Raw genomic sequence first — 23,921 nt, forward strand, 5'->3', positions numbered from 1 at the left:
GCACATTGAGCCACTGTAGAGGGCACGTTATCATGTTTTATCTCTAGGTTGTCAACATTTTAAAGTTCTTCTTAGTTAAATATATATATATGTATATATATATATATATATATATATATATATATATATAATTCCCCACTACCATTAGATTTATTATTTTCTAAATTAAAAAAATATAAAGATAAAATTTATCTGACAGCTGAATTTAGTAGTTACTTTAAAGATTAAGTTAAAGATAAAAAAAAATATTCTTGATTAAATAGCTGAACAGTACAATTAGATAAATTTGACTCCACCCATTTTATTTGATTTTCTGAAATTCTGCATTATGAATATTACACTTACTGTACTTGTGATACTTTAACCAACTCATCAAAACCTTTCTAATATTTAGACTTTAGAGGTATTATTAGCCGATAGGGGGCGCTAATACTCCACTCGGACGGTTGAGCGACCAACCGCCGAAGAAGAAGACCGCAGCGGAGTAAAGTACTCTCTTCCAGCATCATCAGCCTCCTCCATCATCATCATCACTTCTCTTCAGCCCTAACGCTCACGAAACTGGATTCTGTTGTCACCTGTCTGTTTAAATCCACCGCCTGATATCAGGTATTTTAATCTGCCTTCATAACGGAGCTTCTTGTATCCGTGTCAGCCACCGCGACAGTGAGGCGGAGCGGCTCGGGCGTTGGTTTGCGGTGCAACCGTTAGTCTCCTATTATAACAGCAGGCCCGCCGGCTGCCATGGAGATTAGCATGCTAACACAGCTAAGCTATCTGACAGTGGAGCCGTTCGCTAACGACAGTATAAAAATGTGTGCTTGTATCCTTGACCCAGCAGAAAAAGCCTTCATAACACGAAAGGTTCGCTGAATTTGCGACTTATAACGAAGAAACATGAGGTGAAGTGCACATAATTGCTAGGTTTTTTTTATGTGTTTAGGCGGAGTGGTGTTGGAGCATCTCGGTTGTCCAACTGTTATGGACTCAAATTTAATAGGATTAAAACATGAATGTGTCCAGTTTGTAGTTGTTGGGTTTATATGTAGACTTTACTAACCTTAGTTAGCTGCGCCATTATTCAAAACGCTGCTAGCTCTGACTTGTACTGTACGAACGAGAGTTAGGATAAACAAAATGAAGATTATTTATTTTTTGGGATAAAAATATATAAGTGTGGGAGTCATAAGTTTCTAGCCCAATAGCATATATTCAGTTTGTATATTTTTTGGAATAATAATCCCTCTCAGTCAGTCGTGGTTAGCCATGAAATCACGGAGAAAACAGATAAAGAGGATATTGTTATGGTTGGTGTTCACATGTTACCAGGATGACAGGCCCAGGGCTACTGTAATGCTGCACAGCCACTGGTCCACACATCAGTCTTCAGTTTGCTACCACTGATAAGTGCAGTTTGCACACTGGAAAAGTCACAAGGCAAAGCACAACTTCCCTAACAAAAAGGCATCTTGTGGTGCTGTCCAGAATTTCTAATGTCTGACGACTGACCTTGCAGCTGTTAAATATATCTTTGTCACTCAAGCACCCGCCTTTTTGAAGTGTTTTCGACAAGCTTGTCCTCAACCTGGATAAAGGAAGCCAGGAAAAGCTTCCTTCTACTTGCATGATTAAAATGTCAAAGTGTTTCTATGTGTTTAAGATACAATTGCATCAAATAGAGAATGGCGGCATCCATTATCGATTAATCTGAAGATTTTTTCAATTGTATATAAAATATCATTCCATGTTTTATCCAACAGTCATTCTACAATATTTATTTTACTACTATGTATGAGAAAGAAAAGCATGAAATGTTCACATTTGAGAAGCTGTGAACTAAGAATGTTTGGTATTGCTTGAAAACTGTTTAGTTGTTGATTTATTTTCTGTCCATTGACTAATCAGTTCAGCTCTAAAATAGATCTGCAGTGTAGTTTTGAAGCGTTTGCAATTAGATCGCCTCAGCCCAAACAGTCTTCTTGCTCAGGGTTGAGTCATTCACAAATTAGTGTTGGATTGTACATAGATTCAGTGCTCATGTGGACTCACAGGGAAATCAGGGCGATTAAATGATTATAATCTAATAACAATAATGTCATACGTAAGGATTTCTTTATAGAGATTCCCCCCCCCCTGCTTTGTCTCCAGTACAGGAATGGCTACACTTGTACAGACTCTGTGTATTGCTCAAGGACATGATGTTTTCAACACTGAAGCTTTAACTCTGGTCCTCCATTTGAATGACACTCTGTGACGGGCATTTTTCACAATTTTTTGACCTTTTCAAAGACCAAACAATTAATCAATCAGAAAACAATTGGCAGATTAATGGATGATGAATATATTTGTTAGTTGCAGCAATACTAAACACCCTATAAGCCTAGTATTCAGGCATTTACTTCAGGCTTATTATGAGGGAAGCAAATAAATAAGCTAAGATTAAATAACTGATAAAAACTCAAAAAATCTCCCTCCCACAGTATGTCTGACAAGAGTGAGCTGAAGGCTGAACTGGAGAGGAAGAAACAACGGATCGCCCAGATTCGAGAGGAGAAGAAGAGAAAAGAAGAGGAGAAGAAAAAGAAGGATGTAAGTGGTAGAAACAAAAAACCCAACGCCTCGAATTTCACATATCCCCGAGGAACCTGATAGGCTACAGCTTGTCCTGTACTCTGTAGGGAGACTCCAAGCGTGGAGTCGAGGCGGGTGGCGGCTCTTCTGAAGACTCTGACCTGGAGAGGAAGAGGAGGGAGGCGGAGGCTCTGCTGCAGAGTGTTGGCATTACCCCTGACATACACCACGGTAAACACGCAACACCAGCATGCTTCTGTTCTTCTTGTTCACCCTCACTTATCTTCCATCACTTTCTGGTCGTTTGTTCGATGGATTTTCAGTGTTTCTAAATGTCACCTCTAACTTTGCTGTCTGGCTTGGTTTCCGTCACTGCCACACCGCCCCCTCACCTCCCACAATATCTGAACATTTTATATAACTGTTGTGCATGACACCTAAACCTGCCTGCCATTTATTTTCATTCTCTCTTCTCTCCCCTTTGTTTGTCCTTTTGTGTGTTGTCCTCCTTACTGCATGCAAACTCATTCACTCACACACTCATTGACACACTTCTTTCATACCTCACTTCCTCCCTCACGTTCTCACTCTCTCACTCTCTCCCTCACTTCCTCGCCCATTCATCAAATGACACACTTACAAACACACACGCACGCTCACAGCTCAGCCCCTGAGGGTAGTAACAGAAGATACATGTCTGTTTCACTACCTAGTCCCCGCCCCCATGTCTCCCTCCAACAAATCAGTGGGCAGCGATGCAGGAAGCCAAGATTCTGGAGACGGAAACGCAGGACCAAGGTCTGTGTGTGTGTGTGTGTGTGTGTGTGTGAGAGAGAGAGTGAGAGTGAGATGGAGATTGGTTGTTTAGGTCATTTTTATGTAATGTTGGGTTGTACCTGCATGCCAAGTGTGTGTATGTTAACATGAAAAATATACTTGATGAATTCTGACATGTCTCCTCTTTGCTTTTTCACCGGCACGCTGACGTTTCTCAATTAACACGCACTTCGTTCTTCTTCTCTCTCTGTCTTTCTCCCTCTTGGTTTGCTGTCTTTCCCATCTTTAACGTCCCGTATATGGCTCACCTTTTGCCCGTCTTCTGCGTTTGGTTTCATCCTCTTTGTTTTCCTCTTTCTTTCTGTCTGTCCTGTCTTTCTCTTACTAACACCGTCTGGTGGTTTGGCTGTATAAGGACATTGCATTGGGATCCTGACCCCTCTACTCTGCAACTCCACTCCGACTCTGAGCTCATGGGGTACTGCTCCTCCTCCTTTAGCTTGTCTTTCGGCTTTATTCAGTTTTTGTGGTTTCATCTTAGATTTGTCTAAATGTAGTAATTATGTTTGTACATCATTATTTATGTCTCTACATGTAAAATTTGCATTCAGTTCTGCTTCGTAAGACAAACTTGTGCATGTGTGAATGCTTATTTCCACAATGGTATATGTGTTTGTTTAGACGAGGAGCTGTGAGACTGGGCATGTCCAAAGTGACCCAGGTGGACTTTCTTCCAAAGGAAATGGTGTCTTACTGCAAAGAAACACAGACACCCACTGAAGCACAGACGCACACCGATCAAAAAGCAGGTGAACAGACTTAGACACAGACGCATGTTTTCCCAACCGTTTACCTTTGCTGAATCAAAACTGAATAAAAACATATTCCAGATGAGGAAGAGGATGAGGAGATAACTGCTCCCCCACCAGCAGAGGACTCCCAGGAGGAGAAGGATGAACAGGGCGAACAGCAGGATGAGGGTAAGGACAAAAGATGTAAACATATAAACTTTCATTGTGTGTGCTGGCTGTTAATGGCCTAATTAATGACCTAGTTGTTAATACCAATAACTGTGCCAGGTAATCAGCTGTGCTTTAGTAATGCTGATTAATGGGAACAAATAGTTTCCTCCTACCATACCAGATTTGTGCTTTTAAGTAATGATTTTGGGCTACTTTCTATCTTTCTGTCAATATGTTACTAGAAAGCAAGGTCCTTTCTAGTATTTTTCCCTATCTGCTATTGAATTATCTGTGTGTATAGACACTCCCAAAGAGCTGACAGAAGAAGAGAAGCTGCAGGTCCTGCACTCTGGAGAGTTCTTGTCATTTTTTGAGCGAGGCAGCAGAATTGTGGAGAGAGCTCTGGCCGAGCAGGTGGACGTCTGCTTCGACTACAGCGGCAGAGATCTAGAGGATAAGGAGGGGTGAGGCACATGAAAAAATTTTTATTAAATGATAAACAGATGGATAGGCAGGGTTGACTTTGTTTTTTGTTTTTTTTTGGTCCCTCGCAGTGACTTGCAGGCAGGTGCAAAGCTGGTTCTGAACAGACAGTTTGCAGATGAGCGTTGGACTAAAAACAGAGTGGTCACCTGTCTCGACTGGTCTCCTCAGGTGGGTGAGAACACTCACACAGCTTTAACCCTCTCCTATCTAACCTTGACACCCTATTGTTCCCAATATGTTGACTCTAAGTGACAGAGAGAGCATGTGTGCGCACAGTTGGACTAAAGAAATCAACTGTAAATAATATGTTGATTCATTCTTACCTTGCCTCACTGCTTCTTCTCTGCATCTAAATATGGCTGCCATGTTCCTCTCAGTATCCAGAGCTGCTGGTGGCCTCTTATAACAACAACGAGGATGCTCCCCATGAGCCTGATGGAGTGGCACTGGTCTGGAACATGAAGTACAAGAAGGACACACCCGAGTACATTTTCCACTGCCAGGTTAGGAAATAATTCACATGCATTTGCCCTACAGTCCACTGGCATAAAGGACATTCTCCTTAAGTTGACATTGTAAAATAAATTGTTCTAAGCTTAATACAACCAAATAGTTATGCAGACATCTTTAAATTGTGTTATTTTCTTCCTCCAGTCAGAGGTGATGTCAGCCGGGTTTGCAAAGTTTCACCCCAACCTAGTGGTGGGTGGGACGTACTCCGGACAGATTGTCTTGTGGGACAACAGGAGCAACAAGCGCACCCCTGTTCAGAGAACTCCCCTGTCTGCAGCTGCACACACAGTAATGCACTGGAGCTCACACACCAACGTCTACACACAGTGTCACTTTTTTCTTTACATCTTTCCATGGTTTCCTTGGTAACTGTACTCTGTGAACTGAACTGTGTTGTCTTAACTCCTCTAACTGCTCTGCTGTGTCCAGCACCCTGTCTACTGTGTTAACGTGGTAGGAACCCAAAACGCTAACAACCTGATCAGCATTTCCACTGATGGCAAAATGTGCTCCTGGAGCCTCGACATGCTCTCCCAGCCACAGGTACACTGAACACGATGTACAGATATGCTGTAGTAAATATCAGCTTGTTTGTCAGAGAGTCTGAGGTTGCGTGTGTTTTCCCTGCAGGACAGTCTGGAGCTGGTATTCAAACAGAGCAAAGCGGTGGCCGTCACCTCCATGGCCTTTCCTCTGGGCGACGTGAACAACTTTGTGGTGGGGAGTGAGGACGGCTCTGTCTACACAGCCTGTCGCCATGGGAGGTGAGTGACCTTTGTCCTCTGCCTATTAAACGCCGTTAAAAGACTTGAGGAAAAGAAGGTAATTTAGTAGAAGTTATTTTTATGTGTGCGTTGCAGTAAGGCGGGTATCACTGAGGTGTTCGAGGGCCATCATGGTCCGGTGACCGGACTGAGCTGTCACAGTGCCGGAGGACCTGTTGACTTCTCTCATCTCTTCATCTCCTCCTCTTTTGACTGGACCGTCAAACTCTGGAGCACTAAGGTGAGACATTTACAGTCACAGTTACACTATTCGACGCACTATTAGTCGTGTTTCTTAATGTTAATCATTTTCTCCTGCTGCCCTTCTGCTCAGAGCACCCGTCCGTTGTACTCGTTCGAGGACAGTTGTGACTATGTCTATGATGCCATGTGGTCTCCAACACACCCCGCTCTGTTTGCCTGTGTGGACCTCGCTGGACGCCTGGACCTGTGGAACCTCAACAATGATACAGAAGTATGCAAACAAACAATGCGCTGAAACCTGAGACCTTAATTTCACCCTTTAAAGGAATGTACATATTCCCTTTCTTGCTGAGAGCTAGATAAGTAGATCGATACCACTCTCATATCTGTACAGTAAAGTGTAAAATACATATTTAATGGAACCAAATGAGAGTGGTATCAATGTTGGCAAGGAAGCAAAAAGAAAGTATCCCTCAAGTACAGATAAATCATATGTGATTGTCTTAGATTGATTAGCCTGCAGGACATCCATGAATCTGCTTCTTTGTAAGCTGGTGTTTGTTTTTTAGGTTCCTACAGCCAGTGTGTATGTGGAGGGGGCTCCAGCACTGAACCGTGTGAGATGGGCTCACTCTGGCAAAGAGATCGCCACTGGGGACTCGGAAGGACAGGTGCAGGTCTACGATGTAGGGGAGGTAAGATGTCGTCCTATATTATGCTTTTGGGTATATTCTAATTTACCGCCCTTCAGTTATACTACTGAAAACAAACGATATTGGTTCAGATATTCAGGCGCTGTCTCTTTCTCTAAACTTTCTTTGACATTGTTGGATGTGTCTTCCTTTGTCTTTCTGCAGCAAATCTGCGTGCCAAAGGCTGATGAGTGGACGCGCTTCGTCAGGACGCTGGCTGAGATCAACGAGAACCGAGATGAAGCCGACGAACTGGCCAACGTCTGATGTTACAAACCCCACGCTGACAACTGCTCATAAATTTCTCTCCTGTACACTCAACACCTATAGCACACTACACAACACTGGCTTCCAGCTTTTCCACCTACTACAACATGAATTGGCCTGAGGAGATGTGCAGAGCTAGAAGGGATAGAAAAGACAGTTTTAGACGAGTTTTAGATGTGTTTTTCAAAGTGTCTTGAAGAGTTTTAGAGTACATTTGTAGGAACAATGAATGTCAGGTGTAGCAGTAGTAGTACAGAAGCCACGGTGAAGTGGTTGAAAGAATACAGGGATGTGATTTTCAGCATAGATGTGGCTGTACACTCTAAACCTCTAGCTTTGATAACATCCTCAGGGCTCCAAGAAACTGCTCTTCTCCTGAGGCCTCAACCAACTCAGTTCTTTTTTAAATATGCAAACCTTTGTACTTGCACCTTTTTCTTACCATTTGAGTGTTTTTACATGTTTTAATATTTTACAGACACACTTTTGCACATGGCTGGCAAAGTGTCTGAACAGGGAAAAAAGGAAACGCTGACATATCACTATCAGATCCTTTACCCTCAGCAGCACTTTGATTTGATGACTAAAACAGCTTTCGTGCTGACACATGCACACACCGGCCTGTGCAGAAGTGTGGCATTCTTACATTTTGACCACTACGATATTTAATATTTATTCTGGTGGTTGCACTTATTTAAATATTCTGTGTATTGTTTAAAAAAAAATGCTGCTTTGTACTAAGAGCTTGAGTAGTACATTCCTAAAATTCGCACTACAAAACTTTTTACCAGGCAAAATCCGTTACTATACTTGCCTTGAATTTATTGACACTAGTACAGTTAAAGTGACATTTTTCTGTACCAAAGGTTATTGTTTTATACTCTGTGTAATGAGTAGTAGTAAACAGTTTCCTGACTTGTCCTCTTTAAGAGGATCTAAATACACTACATTAAGTTTTAAATGGAGATGTAAAGTTGGGGTTGGAAACTATTTTTTAACACAGAACATAAGTTAATTTTTCATTAGTTTTCTTTTCCATCCTATTCTTCATTCCATCCAGGATGCAGCAGTCCAACCTCGACAGGCTGGTAAAACTTTCAGCCTCCAACGCTTTCTATTTAAATGTTTAGAATGAGCTAAAAACGCACTGTAGCAACCATATTTGATATAACATGAACAAGATCAGTATTCTGCATAGTCTAATTGTACTGTATTCTCCCCTGTTACCGTTCCTGATACAGTTAATGGTTGCGCTTTTTCATTGGAATAAAAGTCGAGACATATTGTTAAAATTAAAACCATATGGATGATTTATTTCAATAAAATACAATGACTGAATTCTGATACATTTAATTTATTAATACCTAATTCTCTGCTCATGATTCTTGTTTTATCAAGAAAACACTTAATTGAAAAGTTCTGTACATCAGTAAGGGTGATTCTCAGAGGCCAGGACCAAAGGCCCCACGTTGCCATAACATTACACTAACTGTATAATGATACTGACGGTGACGGAGCTTTGTCTTGTAACATTTTCTTCCTGTCCATGTGCTGTCTCAGTACAGTTATACAATATGTACAGTATTTAGCCCTGTGTGAGGACCAACTGAAAGTGAAGCCCCACGCACCATGCTGGCCAATCTAGTATTTTCTATGCCCACTGTCCAATAAGAGAAGTCCTACTGACACAGAGTATCAGACAGAAAACAGAATAAAAATCATATCAGCTACTCATGAAAGAGATAGAGGACTGCCGGAAGCTCAGTTTTATACAAATTCTGGAGAGAAGAACACAAAAGATGGAGATGCCAGGAGCGTGCAGCCACTGAAGATACCACACAGTCAGTGCTCTGGTCCCGCCGCCGTCTACTTGATTACACCCACAGCTGCAACCAGCTCTCCACCCCACCACTACCCCCCACCACTGGCTGGGGACCAGCGGAGCACACCTTCACTCTAGAGAGAGTAACAGGCTGGTGTTAATCGTTCTTAAGTTAACGCCCCCCTATTTGTGGAGTGTGTTTTAACTGTGTGCGTTTTGTTTGTGTATCTATCTAAGTGTCTGGCTCCTGGTAGTGGAGGAGAGGGATGGCAAAGTGATATGGTGATTCAGACCTCTATGGGGCCTGAGCCGGCGTGGCAGTGACTGGCTCTGGGTGATGTATGGAAACCACACCAGAGGACTTGAATTTGGGAAGGTGGAGGCCGAATTTGTTCTCCACCCCGGCAAAGGTAGCTGCAGCCAGGCGGTAGCCTCCAGCGTGGTCCGCGTTAATCGGAGGAAGCTCTGAGATGCGAGACTTGGGCGTGGGCTCAGACCCTGCTGGGCGACTGCAGGAAGGAGAGAGGAGGACAGAAGCGATCATTACATGACAGTAATGGCATTTGTGATATATAAATTTAGTTAAATGTAAATGTATGTTCTTATCCAATCCTTTTTTTTTTATGTAATAAAATGCTCTTCTGAGGAGTCATGATGGAAAATAAGACAGTAGTGTATCCTGTTGTCGACCCAGGAAGTTGCACACTGCCAGTGTGTTAGTCTAGACTATTAAATCCAAGTAGGGCAGTTATATTTGCCTTTCTTTAGTGCAACAGGCATCATCCAATCATGTAAGTGGAATGTGATTAATCGCAATACAAAATACAAACAAAATATTGTTTGGTGAATTGATATGTCCAGCAGAGTGAGACAGGTATAATAACTGCCGCTGATCTTTCTATACTGAGTTTGCCTTTGATAAATACCGTACAATAAAAGCCTAAGTGCTGCTCAGGTAGGCAGTGTGAAGCCGTAAGAGTTATATATCCTGTCTCTCAATTTGACTCGAATTTGCTAAACTAAAAGCAACTTAACTTCTCACTCTCCTTTTAACAAAAGACCAACTTACTGTCCTCCGAAGTCGACGTAGAACCACCGCTGCAAGAGCTCATAAGTCACCAGAGTCACACCAAACTGAGGAGAAGACCGGCACATACGAGCTGGAGAGGAGAGAGAGTTCACAGTTCAACATGGTTCAAACAAAGACAGTCCGAGACACAAAGTGTTTATGCATGCAGATGTACACAAACACACACCTCCAGCTCCCTTCCACAAAGCCCTGAATCCCTCCTCTTTCATAATCTTCCTGAAGCAATCGATGACCCCAGTGTAAGTGGTCTGTCCCGCCCTCGCTGCAACCTGCAGACGCGTCTTGATGACATCAGCAGGCGTCACGAGGGAGGCTGCAGGGATACCTGGGAAATGGAGTCACAAAGAAGTCAGATGATGCATCGGTGGTGTCAGCTGGACACAATACATTTCTCTCATGCAGCATTTCATAGAATACAGCGCAGGGAGTCGTGGTTCGTGTTCTGAATGAGCGCTGACGGACTGCTTCTGCCGTTCTAGGTCACAATATTACCTGCAATTGCTCCAGCAGTGAGAAGCTGCAATGCTCCAAGCCTGCCTTGTTCATCAGCCATCTGGGTCTTGAGGTGGGCATACGCGGGGAAATAGATGGCCGAGAAAGGGATATCTCTCAGGAAACATGCTTTAGCACCCTAGACACACACACAAAGAGCAGGCAGATGTATGAGACTGTGCTTGGGAGTAGACAATGAAAGTTTTTTCACAGAGTAAGAAGAAACCTACTCATGCAAGCAGCAGTGGACAGCCTGAGAGCAGATTGGGGTATACTGAAATACACATTACCTTGTAGAGCCCGAAGAAACCCAGGTCACGGACCACACTGACTGCGCTGACTCGAGGTCCAGTGGTGATCTCACCTGCCACCTGCAGGCGAATCTTCACAATCTCCAGAGGGTTGGTAAAGATCACCTGAGAGCCTCCAGCCTGGATAAATGGGGAGAAGAAGAGCTTATTCACACATACATTACACACACAAAAAAAAAAAAGACATTAGTGCTCCTGCATCTCACAGATACGCAGCTGAGGGATACGAGCCAAGTCTTGGTCATGATAAGTATTAAAAGTAAAAATTAAATCCTGAGCAATCATTTACTTTGCCATTTCCTCGGATGGTAAGGTGTGCTGGGCCAATGTTTGTAAGGATGAACAACGCTATCAAAAACAAAAACAGAAAAAAAAAACATGTTGCATTGGACAATGACAACTTAACTCTGGATGCAACTTGCAGTCCACTGTTAGTAATCTCATTCGGAACTCTGCAAGTTAATACAACAAATAAAACAGACTGCATGCAGGAGCTTTACAACGAACGAGGCACACACTCTTGGCTGACTGACTGTATTAGCATTTTTTCTTATCTAGTGTTCATTTATGCACTCACAAACAGATGGAGCAGGAAACAGAAGTTTTTCGGGACCTGGTACTTACACAGCCGCCGGCCAAAATCTCAGCATAAAAAGGAATTGTGTTGTCTTTTCCGGTGAACTTGTCTCTTACAAGGTCATTCACCTGTGGGACGCAAACACGAGCAAGCATGAGACCAAAGACAATCCAGAGTAATGCCAAAAAACAGTCAGTGTCATCTCTCCTTTGTAAATTAATGGGATGTCTTCCTATACATGTTTACTTTTATGTTGATTTTAAGCTTCTTCATACTGTATTTTTCATCAAATTTTCTTTTAATTTGTTGGATTTTATCATCATCATGAATTAAGCTTTGGTGAAGAAGCTCCTATAACATCATTATTACCAATGTAACATAACAAATGTGTATGCTAACCGAAAATGGAGTGAAAGGCCGTTATGTGTTGTGTATGTGAGGGGAGGTACTTACTGTGAGTTTGATAGCCTTCTCAGGTGCCACACCTATAAGCTGAGGAACCAGACCTGTGGGGCATCATGGAGGATTGAGTGACAGTAGAATCTCATTTCATTAGTATTACTGCGCAAACAAGAGCAAGAGAGGACAAATAAAAAGGAAATAAGAACGAAAATAAGATGTGAGGTCAAACACGTGAAGGTGGAGACCAACAGAGTTAGACAGAGCTTTAAATGATCTGAAAGATGACGATGCTTGACAAAGGAAAGGAAGTACGCACTTAATAGGTGATTATTATTAGATTATTAGAAAGACGGATGCTCCATCGCTTCAACAAGAAAAAAATAGAAAATATTTGAACCGGTTTAACAAAACCGTTGATGTCTTCAGTTTGAAATACTCTGAGAATCTCTGATCTGGCTCAAGTGAATTATATCAGTGGTGAAAAAGAACGAGTCGGATAAAATAAAACGCTTCAACTGAGCAAATGTATGTTTCACATTTAAACAGGGAAGACCTACACAGTCGACTACATGTTAAAGGCTTTTTCAGGAAGTTAACTGCAAGTTTATGATGATATGTATTTTAGAAATTCACAGCATGGTGAGGAAAAAGAACATTAAAGTGGAGAAAGATGAAACACAGAGCTAAGATGAATGAACAAAATAAAAGAAAGGACACTAAACACCAATAGTGTCGTTGTGACTGCAGACGGAATAATACAGGTGACATTTCAGTACTGCGCCTTTCAGGCCTACCTCTATAGAAGCCAAAGAAGCCTTCATAGCGAAGCACCTTCTTAGCACAGTCAAAGCTGTTCTTGTACATCAGCTCTCCAACAAAGGATCCTGTGGACCTCTGGTTCTGCATACGAGTCTTCACCAAGTCGATGGGGTACACGGCCGTCGCTCCCGTAGCTATATAAACACACACAAATTCAGACTAAATACTATCCATCAAATTAGATACATCAGTTGCGTGTGTGTGTGTGTGCATTAGACAGCCATCTGTCTCTGGCCACAGGATAACTCACCTCCAGCAATGGAGCCCAGGGTAAACCTGTAGGCCGACTCTGCAACTTGGAGCCAAATGGGCCTGGAAGTTTCCCCATGGGCCTGTCGGAAAGTCACATATGGGACCATGTTAACTTTATATTATGAACTTGTTTATGATGCCATCAGTGTAAATTGTTCTTGTTTCTCATGTAACACAAATCCTGCTTTCATGTTGTGAATATAGAATGAGACCCATTATATTCAGAGTTGCACACACAGACCGCCACAAGCCTCGTACCTGTTTTTGGGTTTCAGCCAGGTGGTGGGGCAGACATCCTTCCTCTAACGGAGCTATCCTCTCAATGTCAGTAAGATTCAGGCGCCTGATACACAGATGTTCATTTCCTCATTATTCATAATATTTTTCAGTAAAAATCTGTGAAGTTTGACCTGACTGACTCTATCACAGACTTAAACTGAGTAACAGAGTGAGTGTTTACCCAGAGGGGGAGTGCAGGCCTGACAACTGGTACAGGATGTCAATTTCCATGGGAGTGATCTGACCAAACTTGTTGGCAGCATGAACAAACTCTTCTGTAGAGAGAGAGAGATAAGAAAAGGTTATGTTTTATAATGAAATGGACATCCCTGAGACGCGCATGCAAAAGCTAAAAAGCAACATCACAGTAATGTAACAATCTGACCTTTGGTCACGAGTGTGTCCTTCCGCGTGCCAGCCAGCGTGCTGTAGATCTTGCGTATCAGCTCCATGTTGTTCAGGAGGGAGTTGAAGGCATTGAAGTACGAGAAGCTGACCAAGTGAGAGGTGCTGCCTCCTGCAGCCTGGTAGAAGAAAGGCAGGGGAGGTCAGGTACTAATTTTACTACTGTATGAATGAGCTTATGTACATTTAAACTGCCCCGTATTTTATTTCTTTTCTTTATGACAAGGGCAAAGGTGTAACTTTACTCCTTTACTTTAATTGTCTTACTGTATGGTCATATTTGTTTTATTATAGCCTAGGCTTGAGCCTTAATAATTTAACTTTTGACAGTAACAATGTTTTTAATTCAGCTTTATACAAAACAGACTCCTACAAAGCTAATCTTAATAGCAGCATATTTAACTTTATGTGACAAGAAGGTAAATCAGAATAACACCTCAGTGTTAACCACCACATTCAGCCCTGTCATTTCTATCACAGGAGGACGGAGGATTAGAAATGCACCAAGCTGAAAATGACCAGTATTGTCCTTTAAGGTCAATAACCACAGATGCGAAGCAGATGAGGAATTACCTCTGCTGGGTGTGTACATTTTCATAACCCCACAGGTCAGAGTAGATTATATCACCACTAGCCAGTGATTAAAGCACAAGCACTGTTTCAAACTGTTCAAACTTTGGGGCAAAATAAAACTTTTTGTCCCAATTAGACTTGGAATATAACTATTCCAAAAAGTGGGAGAAGTCGTAGCCTAGTAAAAACTGAAATGAGTGAGCTTCCAGCTATGAAAATTAATTTAGAACAGTCAGTGGTTTTCTGAAAATAACACTCATCCTCCTGTCAATCAGAACTGAATATTCTCTGTGGCCATAGTGACAAATTAAACCAATTACAGTCAGCAAACACTCACTGAGACAAGATTTTCCTCCACAAAAGGTGTGAGCATGTGGTGTCTGATGGTGGCCATAATGTCACTGAAGTCCATGGCAGAGATGACGCCATTCTTCCCTTTGTCCTTTTGGGCAAATGCCTGGCGTGCATGCTCCAGCTGCAGCTCCTAAAAAAGAAAAAACAAAAAGGACACCACAAGGCTGAGTGCAAATATAGTCGAGTAAAGGACAAAGAGAAAAATAGGTAAAACAATAAATCTCTGTGTGTATAATCAGCGGACCTGCAGGAACTGGGTGAACTCGAGGTAGCTGAGGTGTTTCTTGTTGTCGTGCCCAAAGTGCAGACGGATGAACTCGCAGTCCCAGTTGAAGGGAATGTGGTGGTGCACTGTGGTCTGGCTGAAGATGTCCCGGACATTCTCTGCAACACAAATACACACACAAACACGTTCAAAAAAAGGAATCAGTAATCAATATTCCTGACTATTGCCATAACATTAAGCTTTGAGTGTGTGACATAAGAAAGGAAAAGAAGAAACTGTGCATGAGTGGTTATGCAAGTCCATTCAGGTGCAATGACTTAGACCGAGGTTTAATCTGGTTAACAATGTCACGTTAGGAAATTCTTTCTCCAGAGTGCACCGCAGGAAAACCTGTAAACTGCTCTGATGACGCAGCACACAAACACATTTGGGATGGATTCAATACACAAATATTTTTTTTTTTTTACATTGTAAAACACAATATAAATACACAATATATTTTTGGATTCACTGAAAACGTGTGAATTGAGCTCAAAGCTAACTAAAAAAACAACAACAAACACATTGGGCCATACCAAAGGAAATGGCTCCAGTTCCAGTCTTGTCAAACAGCTGGAAGGCTACTATGAAGAGAGCGTCAGGCGCACACAACACCGATTCAAATGCCAGAAACTCCTGGAACGAGATCAGCCTGCCGTTGTGGATGTATATATGGTTTAAGGGAAAGAGAAGAAAAGATATATTGTTAAACACTTTAACTAAAACCCTGCTGACTTTGGAATGAAGCCAAGATCAGATCATACAGTAATGCTTCATTAAAAAGGACCGGTTCACCACAATCACACACACAAAAATGCACACATACATGTAATTTATGGGTTAAAAAAAACATGACACATATGGCTGCATACACAAACAGTCTGGGAAATGGGAGTCATTGAGAGCTTTATCTTATCTGTTAGTGGTTGTAATGGCAGGTACCGATCAGACATGGTTCAATAAACAGCCAATTAGTAACGATAAGCTGTTTGCAAGCGTGTGTGTGTGTGTGTGTGTGTGTGTGTGTGTGTGTTTGTGCACACCGTTTCTCTGTCAGTACGTACCCGTCCTTTGTGGTGTCAGCCACAGCAGAAATGAGCTGTACAGTTTTGGGGTTGTGGTGGATCTGCGTGTGTAGTCCTAGATACCTCTGGACAAAGTCTCCTGGGGTCATAAACTTCTCTCCATCTTTGTCCACTACACTCGCATACTGAGGAGAAACAAAAAATAACATCAGCAAATATGCCTAACTCCTCACAGGCGCCAACTTCTTTTCCCTTAACCCTAAGTGAACTAACTGTGACTTTAATTAAAACAATTGCATGCTTTTACCCCTCCAATTACCTCTGTACGTTATTTGCACCATTTACATAACCATAAGTTAATCCAACTCAATAGCGGGGCTTTCCATTCGCTGTTATCAACAGCTTTGTTAACATTCACAGTGCCATAGCCAATGGCCTGTTTGATCAGCGTTCAGAGGCATGAGTGTGGAGCATGACAAGTACATGGCTTTGAGTGAACCACAGGTCAGCACTACTACACTGTATACTGTAGACTCTTACTAGTTAAAATCTAGTGTCACAAGCTGTGCACATTACACAACATTATCAGGTCCATGTTTTACTTACTACACTACATTGACTTATTCCAGTGCTATCTTTACTTTGTGTCGTGACATGTCAAGATGACATGAATGATGTGCACTGGTTTGAGCCTGTCAGCTATTTGACCTATATATATCAGCATACCGACAACTGCTCACCCACAAGACAATCACACAGTGGATCACACACTCAGCACGCAGAAGACAGTGGAGCAAGGTGAATGTTAACCAAATACATTCTTGTTGTAGTCACTCGTGCAAATCTCATGGTCATGCGCTGCCTCTGACATGCAATAGCCTTAGAATGGGGTCCAATACGTAACAGGGGCACCGGTGTGACACAGTGCTCTCTGATCCGTTAAGTACAAGGACATGCAAGTCCTTACTTGTGCTGTAATGGACACAATGAAACAAAAACTGAAAACACCACTTGAACAGGGACCTGAACTCTAGACCCTCCGATTAAAGTCGGATGCTCTACCGACTAAGATATCCAGCCTTATAAATGACAATATCCTCATACATCTTGTACAACAGCCCAACATATTTCCTTAACATGTCATGATGATCAAAGCGGACAGACACTGAGAAAAGCAGACACTAAACACTTCCTTTTCCAGTATTGAATCTAAACAACCTCTCCAGTTACAGCAGCTGCTGCTGACTTGACAAATATGAACCACAATTCAACTTATGTCATAATAAAAAACAATGTTAGGCTAAATGATGAGTATTATCACCAACAAGCTATTCAGTTGCAGTTATTTGTTTTTTGAAGTAGCAACAGCAGTCTGTGCTGGACCTTTAACTGTGGCTAAAGCTGTAATTTAAACCCCATGACAAACTTACAAGCTCATTCACCAAGTGGAAACAGCTGTTTTCTACATACAGAGCTGCTTCACAAACACATCTGGTGGATAGGTACAAGATAGACACACATATTACTGACAAAATAAACATTTGAATCAGATATTGTGTGGATGAAAACCTCACCTTCTGGAAGATTGCTTTCAGCTCACTCGGGTCCCCGCGTTTGGTTGATTGCACCTAAAACAATACACAATAAAAATAACATTATGACATTGCGACACTGCGAGTGTTTTTACATTTTCAAAACAACTGCTGAGCAAACCTAAGATTTCGCAAGCAGAGGTACTTAACATAACACGAAGCAAAACAAACAAGCTACTTTGGGTTTAGGTCTCCTTGAAACGACCATTGCTGTGAAGGAGACACAGCACCCGCTACGACAGGCACAATAAACGACAATAAAGATAAAACACTACACTCTGGCATTGCCATGAAGCTGAGCAAGCAGCTAGCTAAACAATCGACCAGCCAACAAGCCGAACCTCTATTCAAGCTTTAACTATCTAACGTTACAGCTGGGTAGCCGGCTAGCAAGCACAAACTACACACAGGAAGAGGACACAAACCGTGGCAATGACATGTTAAGCTTTAAACCAGCAAAAAGAAAGGAAGAAGAAAAACAAAAAGGATGAGAGCAAACTGACAAACAGTCGGCTGCTGTGAAAAAGACGAGACTTCATCTAGCGTTAGTGGTTTTTATCAGCAGTGTTAGCAGTCCGATAGCTTGTTTAGCATTATCTCGCTAACTTCGAGGTTGTGGATGCCTCATCAAGGCCAGCCGGGCGGCGACGGCTAGCCCAGTGATGCTACAGCCCCAGAGGACACCGCCTCAGAGGCACTCTACCCGGACGGGACCAGCGAGTCTAGCCCTCACAAACCCTACACAAGACAACGAGCGGAAGACATGCAGACATGTTCAAACAGAGGTTGGAAAATCGCTAAGAGAGCGATGCCTGAAGTCACCTTGACCGCCATGCTGGTTTGATGACGTCACGTACAGTGAGCGTGCACAGGGCGCAGCGCACGCGATCTGTACGCGTAGCAGTGGCAGCCGGAAAACGAAACCGCGCGACAGGGCTCGGGGAGTAACGGATTACATGTAACTACAAGTAACGTCATCAGGATACACAATGAGAGGTGGCTGTAATCCACTACTGTGACACATCATATGACCTTATCGGATGAGGTGACATTGATCTGTTACACCTGCATCAATACTTCTTACAGCCAGTTAATATATATATATAAATATATAAATATATATAAATATCAGTTATTCAATCAATACAGTTCATTCATCAGATTACTTGAGGGTAATATTATTAAAGGATTTGCTGTGATAAAGATACTGTATCCTCTCTCTCTCTCTCTCTCTCTCTCTCACACACACACACACACAGACACACACACACATGCTGCAGTAGAGAGTCCTCCTCCACTCAGAAATATGTTTTTCTTTTTGTTCCTACTGGGTTTGAGCTTCACTGTGCAGAATGCTGTATGTGCAGACACTGGAGGGATTTTCTCCTTTGCTGAATGTGGGAAGTTTCTCTTCGCTCAATGAAAAGCTGATTTTAAGGGCCTACGAGAATAATTATCTGGAAGTCCACTGGATATTTACAGTGAAATAGGAGACATCTTGTTAGAAATGGTTAGAGAGGATCTTAGCAAATTAGCATAGTCATAGATTCTGGGTCATCATAGGTAGAAGGAGTCGATTCCTTTTTGTGGAAATTATACTTTTTTTTGCAGAAACAAATATCAGACACACATTACTGTTGCAAGCAGACTATTTGAATAAAAGTTGTAATACATGCCTGGAGGACATCTTTAAATCTGGATAACTTGGACAGCAAAAGACATTTTTAATCAAGACCTCAGTGCAGCAGTCCCACTCTGTCTGAGAGACACATGTCCAATATGTTTGAAAGATGAAAACAGACCCATATGTTCCTGGTTGTCTTCCACAAGCAGACCTCATGGGGAAGATGGAGAGACGGGTTTAGATGAAGTTCTGCTATAAGCCATATTCAGTGTTTCTGGGTGTATTTATTGTCCGTAACCGCTCACTGTCACACTGTCACGGCCTGTTGGGACACTAGAACAGAGCCAATGTTAGTAGAAACACCTGTGGTTTCACTACTATGTCTTTTCATACTGACTTCCATCCACTAGATGTAGCAATTGTTTACTTTTGTGCTGAGAAATGTTTTCCCTTTGAATCTATTTCATGTTAGATGACCTTGGTGAGGTGTCCATATGAGCCCAGCAGTGTTTGTTGTCACTGATAAGGTGATGGCCTATAACCTATAACAGTCTCTCCACTACCTGCACACCAGCACCAGCAGTGGGCTGTTACTTAACTTTGTTTAATGTTTGCAGTCAGTGTCATTTGTTGTAAGAGGTAATGTTGCCCCATACAGAGGCTAGAAAGGGTATGTTTGGTTTCAGACGGGTGGGGGTTGAGTCTGGAGACCACCAGGCTTTAAAGGCTGAAAGCTTTTCATTCAAACAACCATCATGCTTTGTGTATTCACAATAGCAGCAAATTAATAAATAATTAATTATTAAGTGTTTTATTTATTTAACTTATTTAACATAAATTGCAATATTGAAATTATATGACTCAAAGAGTGACCATGTAGGGAGATTCACTGTCCCCAGTTCTGCCCTTAGTATTGAGCCCCTGGTGGATATTTAATGGATTCAGCATGAGACAGTTTTTTTTTTTATTATTATTATTATTCCCTCTGTCTTCAGTTCCTGCACTTTTATAGGGTCTGTATACATATACAAATGTATATCAGGATACCACGTTGATACAATAATGATATCTGGAGCCTTGCCCTCACAACTAAATGATATAGTGTCGTTTTGGAGTTCTCAGCAGGGTTTTAGATATCTGGAAATTAAACTTACACCAAACTCCACATAAATCATTCTCATTCATTCATTCATAACTCATTTAAATTATAATAAACTACTAAAATAAATAAAAATACATAACAACATGGGATGGGCTGTATTTATACAGTGAAAATGAACATACTGCCCATGGACTACACATATGGATACCCATGTTTATTTTTACTCTGCTAAATAAACTAATATTCAAATGTATATAGCAACAACAAATGAGCAACATAAGACCCCTAACACTTAAAATAAAGAATGAATGGATTAGGGAAATGGTGAGAGATAGACTGGGGAGGAGTACTCTCTTTGTTAAGAATTAATAAGGATTTATTTCCATCGATGTGGGATAGTGGATTTAGACAGTGGGCAGCTGAAGGCCTGAGTATAATAAACCAGCTTATTCATGAGTAGTGAAATAAAATATTTCAACTCTTATATCAGTTTACAAATTAACTGTTCTGATACCTACAAACAAAGCACTGCATTACAATCCATACAGAGTGGGAAAAGAGACCCAACAGGTATCGAACAGCATTTTATTATGGTAATAGAAAAACATTTACCAACTAAAAAACACATCAACAGATTGTGAACAGCTGGGACGGCAGAAAATACTCTCTGTGTGAAAGAGATAATTACTGAGGACAGGACGTGGGAAGATTTCTGTATGAGTTGCCACATAGGTAATAACAATCATCTATGGAAAGAATTTGATTGGAAGATAAAAAGGTGATTTTTCAGGTCTCTTCTGACAGTTTAAATGTCTGATAAAGGTTCATTATCAGCGCTGAAGGAAATGTGGGATGATGGGGGATTATTCCCATTTCTTCTGCACTATCCAGTGCTGCAGGGATTTTGTCAAGAAATGAAAGTGGAGATTGAAGAAATCATGAAAAGTTCCATCCCAATGTGTTGTTTTTACATCCAAAATTTAATGGGCAAAGAGATAAATACGAATACGTTTATAGAAAAATGACAATTAGGCTATTAATTGGACACAAACTCATAACCTTTCTATGAAGGTCACGTGTATAATGCATTCTCAGCACATTCATAAGACATTATAATGCTTTTATAAAGCTTCATAAAGCTCTTTATACGTGTTTATAATCATGACAACTTATAACAAGGTTTAGAAACTATTGTAAGTGGTAGACATAATGTATTATAAGTTCATATTCATAATGCTTTATACCTAAATCAGAATCAGAAATACTTTAATAATCCCAGGGGGAAATTTTTTTATTTTTGTTACAAACTCCAGATATACAAACAACATATATTAAGAACATATATATATATATATAAAAGATAAAATGTACAGTTTAATGTGTGCAAAAAGTGCAAAAAATGATTGTCCATGTTTGAGTCAGATTACAGAGGGGGGGTGTCTGACTCTCTGAGGGAGGCGTTATAGAGTTTAATGACCACAGGCAGGAATGATTTCCTGTGGCGCTCTGTGGTGCATCTGGGTGAGAGGAGTCTTCTGCTGAAGGTGCTCCTCTGCTGGCCCAGTGTGTCGTAGAGAGGGTGTGTGACATTGTCCAAGATGGACTGAAGCCTGGACAGCATCCTCCTCTCTGCCACAGTCGCCAGAGTGTCCAGCTCCTCCCCCACGACATCACCGGCCCTCCTGATCAGTTTGTTAAGTCTGTTGTTATCTGCGACCCTCAGCCCACTGCCCCAGCATGTGACAGCGAAGAAGATCGCACTGGCCACAACAACAGCATAGTCCAGCAGATGTTAAAGGATCTCAGCCTCCTCAGGAAAAAGAGTCGGCTTTGGCCCTTCTTGTAGACCACCTCGGTATTTCTGGTCCAGTCCAACTTATTATTAAAGTACACCCCCAGGTACTTATACTCCTCCACAGTGTTTCTGAAATGGAATAATGTCTTATAAACATCCATAACACACTATAGCATGAGTTTGTGAGCTAAAATGACAGTATAAGGTTATTAGCAGTGGTAAGATACTATAACACAATTATGAGTATTTGGTGACTGTAAGTAAAGTGTAAGACATAAAAGAATATTCACATTTTATTATCAAAGCCATGTGAGGTCAGAATCAGAATCAGAATCAGAAATACTTTAATAATCCCTGGGGGAAATTTATTTTCCAAAACACACTTCACATTTGAACAAGAATAGCACTCAGAAAGTGGAAACGTCTGCCAAGGTCCTCTGTCCTCCTCCGTCTGCTGCTGACTTACTGTCTGCAGGTACCGCTGCTACAGAGCATTCATTATATATCCTTATAACAGAGGTTTGTGTGGGGGGCTGCTGTCTCAGGCAGGAGCTACGTAGCACATCCCTGATGGCTTATTTCTGACATACCTGCTGAATTAGTTTCTACAGGGACGTTTGAGGTGGATGTTTTGTTGTATGTTTAGTCACGGCACACCATTCACTTCAGTTACGACGGGTTCAGGCACGCACAAAGAATTCAGTTCGCTAGAAGAAATTAAAAAATGATTTGTGTATACGCCCTGTGATTCAGATCAGATCCAAACTGTAAAGGTCATGTGTGTCACATTTAGGTTAGGATCTACTGGGAGAAATGTCATAGAGCAAATATTCATTGGTATGTTTTTATTTGTGTATAATCACCTGAATCGTGCTGTGTGTGAGTATTTCTTGACCACTGTAGTTTCTCCTCTGCACTTATAAGGGGTGGATGAAGCGAGGTAGTTGCAACTACAGTGCAAGAGGCCACAAAATCCTACACACTGGTCCTTTAACGTGGCTCATGGCACACCCTCCCACCAGATTTCATGGAAATCGAGAGTAGCTTTTTTAAAATAATCCTGCTGACAAACAAAGCCATAAAAAAACAAACAAACCTACAAACGGCACAGAAACTGTGACCTCCTTGGCGGAGGTAATAATGGCACCGTGATATAAATATCAAGAAGGATAGCCAATAACTATTAGCTGTTGCTACTTTTGTTATGTGTACGTTAGTTATAGTATGTTTTCACAACATATTCCTTTATTGTAAATTGCATATATTACTATTATAACTTATTATATCTTTATTGTATTTTTACTCTTCTCTACTATTTGAACTACATTTCCCCTGTGCTGGGACATCTTATCTTATCTAATATGAAGCACATTGTATTCCTTATTTTGAATCAGAGATAATATTGATTCAATATTTTGCCTTTTCATCCATCAGACAGGCTTTCAGACAATTAAAGCACATAAATCCAAGACTAGTGAATTATATTAGTAAATATTGTTTTTAACACTGAATTTGATTCATTGTGCTGGAGATGAGGAAAGCTATACAGGCTGAAAATGTAGGGATCATACCAAGGTATGAAACTGCTAAGGTTACTATAAATATTATTTTAATACCAATTAATCACATTTTTGGAGGCCTTAACATGCTCAAAAACTCAGGAAGCTTGGCACAAAATTTGGCGGTAGCCTAACCCATAGACATAATATACGTAGACGCCTCATAGACTGACGCTGCCTATTGGAGCTGGCGTATCAGCGCGGCCGCCATCTTGAATGGATCCCCAATGCGCCCCCCCTGCATTTATTTCTACTGAGGAAGGTGTATCCCCAACTACAATAATCATAACTCCCCAAATTTTTACCGGATTGGTTTGTTACAAACGGCATTGATTTAGTTATGATAC

At 41.4% G+C, this 23,921-nt stretch overlaps 2 protein-coding genes across 5 annotated transcripts; one reads left to right on the plus strand and one right to left on the minus strand.

Moving 5' to 3' along the window:
- Positions 1-454: 454 nt before the first annotated feature.
- On the plus strand, positions 455-8,574 carry LOC127363449 (dynein, cytoplasmic 1, intermediate chain 2a). Of its 4 annotated transcripts, none has more exons than XM_051399888.1 (17): positions 455-609; positions 2,481-2,589; positions 2,679-2,802; positions 3,234-3,369; positions 3,764-3,826; positions 4,030-4,157; positions 4,239-4,328; positions 4,612-4,774; positions 4,865-4,964; positions 5,174-5,299; positions 5,451-5,597; positions 5,739-5,852; positions 5,940-6,073; positions 6,170-6,314; positions 6,408-6,548; positions 6,847-6,972; positions 7,135-8,574. In XM_051399888.1, exons 2-17 carry the CDS (start codon positions 2,482-2,484, stop codon positions 7,234-7,236), a joined length of 1,947 nt encoding a protein of 648 aa, XP_051255848.1. In that variant the 5' UTR covers positions 455-609; position 2,481; the 3' UTR covers positions 7,237-8,574. The 4 variants fall into 4 exon arrangements, with proteins under 4 accessions (XP_051255848.1, XP_051255855.1, XP_051255863.1 ...); XM_051399895.1 differs by having other exon boundaries at positions 3,285-3,369; XM_051399903.1 differs by lacking the exon at positions 3,764-3,826.
- On the minus strand, positions 8,520-18,412 carry LOC127363442 (electrogenic aspartate/glutamate antiporter SLC25A12, mitochondrial). The gene is made up of 18 exons (XM_051399879.1): positions 18,317-18,412; positions 17,477-17,530; positions 15,942-16,087; positions 15,414-15,529; positions 14,857-14,996; positions 14,596-14,742; positions 13,666-13,804; positions 13,462-13,555; positions 13,260-13,344; positions 13,000-13,081; positions 12,725-12,883; positions 11,982-12,034; positions 11,576-11,656; positions 10,931-11,071; positions 10,641-10,779; positions 10,315-10,473; positions 10,128-10,218; positions 8,520-9,567 (listed from the first exon to the last, which is right to left on the minus strand). The coding sequence occupies exons 1-18, from the start codon at positions 18,326-18,328 to the stop codon at positions 9,354-9,356; spliced, it is 2,052 nt and encodes a 683-aa protein (XP_051255839.1). The 5' UTR covers positions 18,329-18,412; the 3' UTR covers positions 8,520-9,353.
- Between the last annotated feature and the right edge of the window lie 5,509 nt (positions 18,413-23,921).

This window comes from Dicentrarchus labrax, unplaced genomic scaffold, assembly GCF_905237075.1.
Source record: "Dicentrarchus labrax unplaced genomic scaffold, dlabrax2021, whole genome shotgun sequence".
Lineage (NCBI taxonomy): Eukaryota > Metazoa > Chordata > Actinopteri > Moronidae > Dicentrarchus > Dicentrarchus labrax.

What these genes read in the sequence shown, in the direction of transcription:
- LOC127363449 (XM_051399888.1), top strand. Translation starts at nt 2,482, where the DNA reads ATGTCTGACAAGAGTGAGCTGAAGGCTGAACTGGAGAGGAAGAAACAA. An exon ending in ACATGCTCTCCCAGCCACAG is followed by an intron (nt 5,853 to 5,939) that starts GTACACTGAACA and finishes TTTTCCCTGCAG; the next exon opens with GACAGTCTGGAGCTGGTATT. An exon ending in TCAAACTCTGGAGCACTAAG is followed by an intron (nt 6,315 to 6,407) that starts GTGAGACATTTA and finishes CCTTCTGCTCAG; the next exon opens with AGCACCCGTCCGTTGTACTC.
- LOC127363442 (XM_051399879.1), bottom strand. An exon ending in TGGAGGAAAATCTTGTCTCA is followed by an intron (nt 13,805 to 14,595) that starts GTGAGTGTTTGC and finishes TTCTTCTACCAG; the next exon opens with GCTGCAGGAGGCAGCACCTC. An exon ending in GGACACACTCGTGACCAAAG is followed by an intron (nt 13,556 to 13,665) that starts GTCAGATTGTTA and finishes CTCTCTCTACAG; the next exon opens with AAGAGTTTGTTCATGCTGCC.